We start from the raw sequence: 4,987 nt of genomic DNA, 5'->3' as shown, positions 1-4,987 counted from the left end.
CAACAGTATCAGACTGTGGTTGTACTGGTCAGTACAACAGTATCAGACTGTGGTTGTCAGTACAACCGTTCGTATCAGACTGTGGTTGTACTGGTCAGTACAACAGTATCAGACTGTGGTTGTCAGTACAACCGTTCGTATCAGACTGTGGTTGTACTGGTCAGTACAACAGTATCAGACTGTGGTTGTACTGGTCAGTACAACAGTATCAGACTGTGGTTGTACTGGTCAGTACTACATGTACTGGTCAGTACAACAGTATCAGACTGTGGTTGTACTGGTCAGTACAACAGTATCAGACTGTGGTTGTACTGGTCAGTACAACAGTATCAGACTGTGGTTAACCGTATCAGACTGTGGTTAACCGTATCAGACTGTGGTTGTACTGGTCACAACATGGATGTGAAAGCAATGTAATGTTTAGGTGATGGATGGAGGTGGTGAAATGTCTTAACTCAACGAATAATACGTAAGGTAAGTAATAAACAGCGGACCATTAATGACCTGTCCTGCTGACCTAAGATCAGGGACGGATTAACCCCCACAAGGGCCCCTGGGCCGGTAATATTTGCAGGGGCCCCATAGCGCGCGTGTGCGCGCCATTTTCGTGTTTTTCCGTGTTTTTATCATCTTTTTATCCTAAATTGAACAAAATCAACAGCCAATGAAGGGCCCCAGCTAGGAGCCCTTTTAAGGGTGTCAAACCTAGTACCTCACGGTCTAATTTCCCCGAAGGGCCCCTGAGAGCCAAGGGCCCCTGGGCCACGGCCCCACTGGCCCAATGGCTAATTTGTCCCTGCCTAAGATGATGCGGCAGCGTAGTCGGTCGCTGCACGGGAAATTCGGAGGTCAAAACGTTCCACAGAAAAGGGAGTTAGAATCTCAAGAAGGGGAAGTGGACCAATGGGATTGCCTGGTTGAGCCATAATTATTAGAACATTTGATGCCATGTGTCTTCTGAGCAGTTGTGGAAAGTAACTAAGTACTTTTACTTAAAGGACAACTTTTTTCTTTTCTTTTTTCCATTTGCTGCTTTCTTTAGTTTTAGGGATTTTAGCTGTTTTTGCATTCGAGCAAATTAAAGCGTGAACTGGCAGTTGATCAAATATTGATTGCTTTTCAAGAATAAAGTCTAAAACTATATGAATATAATTGGCCTCGGGATGTGTTTCTGTCCTTATGTTTGTTCTAAAGCGATGTAACGTCAAGCTTTGATGGGTTATTATATCGCATCATAATGCATTGTGTGCGTCATACATTGAGGGGGATCGGTTCACTGTGGTTTCGTTGTGGTTTTTATTTATGTATTTGTGTTACGGAGCTTAAATCTAAAAAGATTCATTGGATGGATGACACATGTGGATGTGAAGAAACGGGATCTGCCTGACAGCCAATGAACGCTGCTGCGGGGCGTGTTCTTCATGGGACTCGTTTTTTAGTAACTCGGTTTGAGAGACCTGAGGGTCGATTCACTTTGCAGACTGAAGATCCGGTCTAGAACGGATACGGAAACGGTCCGCGTGCGTTGCATTCAAGTCTGCCCTGCAAATGACCGGACACAGTAGGGCGGGCTCAGGACCGGATCTAAAGCAAGCACTGACATGGAAACACTACAGTTTGTTTCCGTGTGGAAAAAGCCTGGCAATTCCGCGAAATAAACCCGAGATCTACAAGCTCACAAGCTTGTACAAGCTCACATGCTTGTAGATCTACAAGCTTACAAGCTCACAAGCTTGTAGATCTACAAGCTCATGAGCTTGTAGATCGGCCTTATTATTACCTAGACCTAGTGTAAATAAATAAATCTCGAGCGAGGGGGGCGTGACCATGGGCGTGACGGAGGGGTAATCTAGTAAGAGAGTCACTGAGAGTGGCGACACTAGCGTTGACTCCCATTGTAACAATGGAATGCGGAAGTGCTTTATTCTATTCTCAATGGGATAATAGTTCCAACCGCTTTGCGGCGAGATCAAAGCGTACGTGTCGCCACCATGGTCGCCACTCTCTTAACTATTCCACTCGTGCGTAACGTGACGGAGGGACTAGCGTGCTGCTCGCGCTGCTGTTTCGTAACGCACTACGCACTAGTACGCAGAAGAAGAAGACGGAAAAACAACATTACCCAGGAGGAGGAGGGTAGGAGAGAGAGAGAGAGAGACACGGAGAGGAGGAGGAACTGAGTGAATGGTGGTGCTGAAGATGGCGGATGGCGACAGTGGGAGCGAGCGCGGCGGTAGCAGCAGCGGCGGCGGCGGAGCTGGTGGCGGCGGAGGAGGCGGTGGAGGAGGAGGCGGTGGAAGCGGAGGAGGGTTCCCTTACTTCCAGGGAGGAAGAGGAGGAGGAGGAGGCCGGGGCGGAGGCGGCGGAGGAGGCCCGGACGGCGGCGGCGACCACCGGGAGCAGCAGCAGCAGGAGACCCAGGAGCTGGCGTCCAAGCGCCTCGACATCCAGAACAAGCGCTTCTACCTGGACGTGAAGCAGAACAGCAAGGGCCGCTTCATCAAGATCGCCGAGGTGGGCGCCGGCGGCTCCAAGAGCCGGCTGACCCTCTCGCTGTCCGTGGCGGCCGAGTTCCGCGACTACCTCGGCGACTTCATCGAGCACTACGCCCAGCTGGGGCCCAGCAGCCCGGAACAGATCGCCCAGGCGAGCCGCTCGACGGAGGACGGCGGCGGCCCCAAGCGGGCGCTGAAGAGCGAGTACCTGGTGCGGGAGAACCGCAAGTACTACCTCGACCTGAAGGAGAACCAGCGGGGGAGGTTCCTGCGGATCCGGCAGACCGTCAACCGCGGCCCGGGGTTCGGCGGCGGCATGACCCACGGCGGGGGCCCTGGGCCCGGCGGCGGCATGCTGGCCGGCCAGACCATCGCCCTGCCGGCCCAGGGGCTCATCGAGTTCCGAGACGCCCTGGCCAAGCTCATCGACGACTACGGCGGCGACGACGAGGAGCTGCTGGCCGGCGGCGGGGGGCCGGGGACCGGCGGCGGCGGGGTGGGCTACGGCCCCGGAGAGCTGCCCGAGGGGACCTCCATCACCGTGGACTCCAAGCGCTTCTTCTTCGACGTGGGCTCCAACAAGTACGGCGTGTTCATGCGGGTGAGCGAGGTGAAGCCCAGCTACAGGAACTCTATCACCGTGCCGCTCAAAGCCTGGGGCAAGTTCGGCGGGGCGTTCAGCCGCTACGCCGAGGAGATGAAGGAGATCCAGGAGAGACACCACAGCAGGGAGAAGATACGAGGAGACGAGTCTGAGACGGGCGAGGAGGAGGAGGAGGACGTGGATGACGACTGACACTCGGTGACAAGTTGACGAAAACAACACAGTTGAGATATAGTTCAGTTCAGTTGGATGACATCTGGGTCAAAATGACACGGATGACATGAATTAAAGTGCATGATGAATGGAGCTGTAATAGCCTAGCAAAGAAAGTATCGTGGCATAAAAAAAAAAGAAAAAAAAAAGCAGGGAGCTATTGATGTATTATGCTGCAGATTTGTGTTGAGTTTTGGATCATGTGGGTTGTGTGTGAGTCTCAGAAAGTGAAGGTCGATAGGCTAAATAATGTAAAAAGACTTGAACAAAATGCAAAATTGAGTTTTATTATAAAAAGAGAGAAAACTATAGAGATCCCACTAAAACCAGCAAATTGGTTTTATAATGATGAAAGAAACCATGACATTTTTTTTTCATATAAAGAAATATATTATTAACATGAAATATATAAAAAAGAAATTAATGCAGAGTCTAGATATTTCCGTGGCTCCATGTAAGGAGAGGGAGAGAGAGAGAGCCAGCATCCATTGTCTTCCTGTTCCGTGGAGTGCAGGACATTATCATGTGGGATGTTTGTAAAGTTAGTCAAAAGTGGCCTGAGAGGAATGTATAGAATGCTGCCACCATCTCTGTGGAGGATGGCATTTATAATAAGACCCACAACCCATTGGCCCCGGGGGGCCTGCTGCCGCTAATACAGCAGGCATTTAAAAATGTAAACTTTATTCAAAAAAAATGTTACAAGAAAGTTACTGATTTATTCTGTAAATGCCCAGACCTACTGTATGTCTGTCCTCCCTGACTACATTGGTTTGTTTTGTGTTTTCCCCCCTCTTCCCAATTTTATCAGTATAGAGGCTTTTTTTTTTTTGGTTTTACTATGTTTAGAAATCTATATATTTTTTAAAAACGTATCACCCCCCCCCCCCCCCCCTCATGTGTGTTGGTGTTGGCGGTGCTACATTCTATTATTAGCCACTTGAATGTGAAAAGCAGTGTTTGTCCAGCTCCGCACCGACCAGTTGTAGCCTAGGCGTTCCAAGACAACCAGCAAGAACACCATAGTAGAGAGAGAATGGGAGCCCATATATGCACCCCTATACCCGGGTCCACATGCCCACTACGGGACCCTTTTTTGTTTTTCAAAAGAGAAATATATTGAGATATTATACTTATAAAAAAGAGAACCAGCAAAACCTATTTTGAAATATTTAGAAAGGAAAATGTATAATTTAAAAAAAAAAATGCAAAGAGCTGGGATGACTATTTCCAGGATTGTTTTTTTTTCCCTCCCCCATAGTGAAAATGATAAAAGCTTTGGTGATTAAAAAGATTTAAATTCAATATTATATATTGTGACTTGACTGTATATTACTGACAGAGTTTCTATATAGCCTATTGCAGCCCTTGCCAGCATTTTTCAGTATTGTTTTTTGTTGTATCTTTCCAATACCCACAGAATACTCTGTTCTAACACCGGATATCTCAAAAGAAAGACGAGAATCAGGGGGAAAAGAAAGAGTGTCACGTCCACAATGTTCTGTTCTTTAGTTATTGGCAGTTGAATATAGCTTGTTTTAACGCAACACGCTGTCTGGGAACTGTAAGCAGAGAACATGTATAAATCCTATAATATTAGACATCAAGCTATAATATCAATATGTCCGTACACGGACAAATGTGTCCGTGGCAACGACTTGGTCTTGTCCGTGGC

The 4,987-nt window shown here is 48.3% G+C and overlaps 1 protein-coding gene across 1 annotated transcript; it reads left to right on the top strand.

Moving 5' to 3' along the window:
• Positions 1 to 2,199: 2,199 nt before the first annotated feature.
• Positions 2,200 to 4,622, top strand: purbb (purine-rich element binding protein Bb; the record flags this gene model as incomplete). Its single annotated transcript, XM_079523736.1, has 1 exon — positions 2,200 to 4,622. The coding sequence occupies one exon, from the start codon at positions 2,200 to 2,202 to the stop codon at positions 3,289 to 3,291; it is 1,092 nt and encodes a 363-aa protein (XP_079379862.1). The 3' UTR covers positions 3,292 to 4,622.
• Between the last annotated feature and the right edge of the window lie 365 nt (positions 4,623 to 4,987).

This window comes from Electrona antarctica (genome assembly GCF_951216825.1).
Source record: "Electrona antarctica genome assembly, chromosome: 16".
NCBI classification, from domain to species: domain Eukaryota; kingdom Metazoa; phylum Chordata; class Actinopteri; order Myctophiformes; family Myctophidae; genus Electrona; species Electrona antarctica.
The sequence above is the reverse complement of the archived record's forward strand: the minus strand, read 5'-3'. Positions and strand labels throughout refer to the sequence as shown.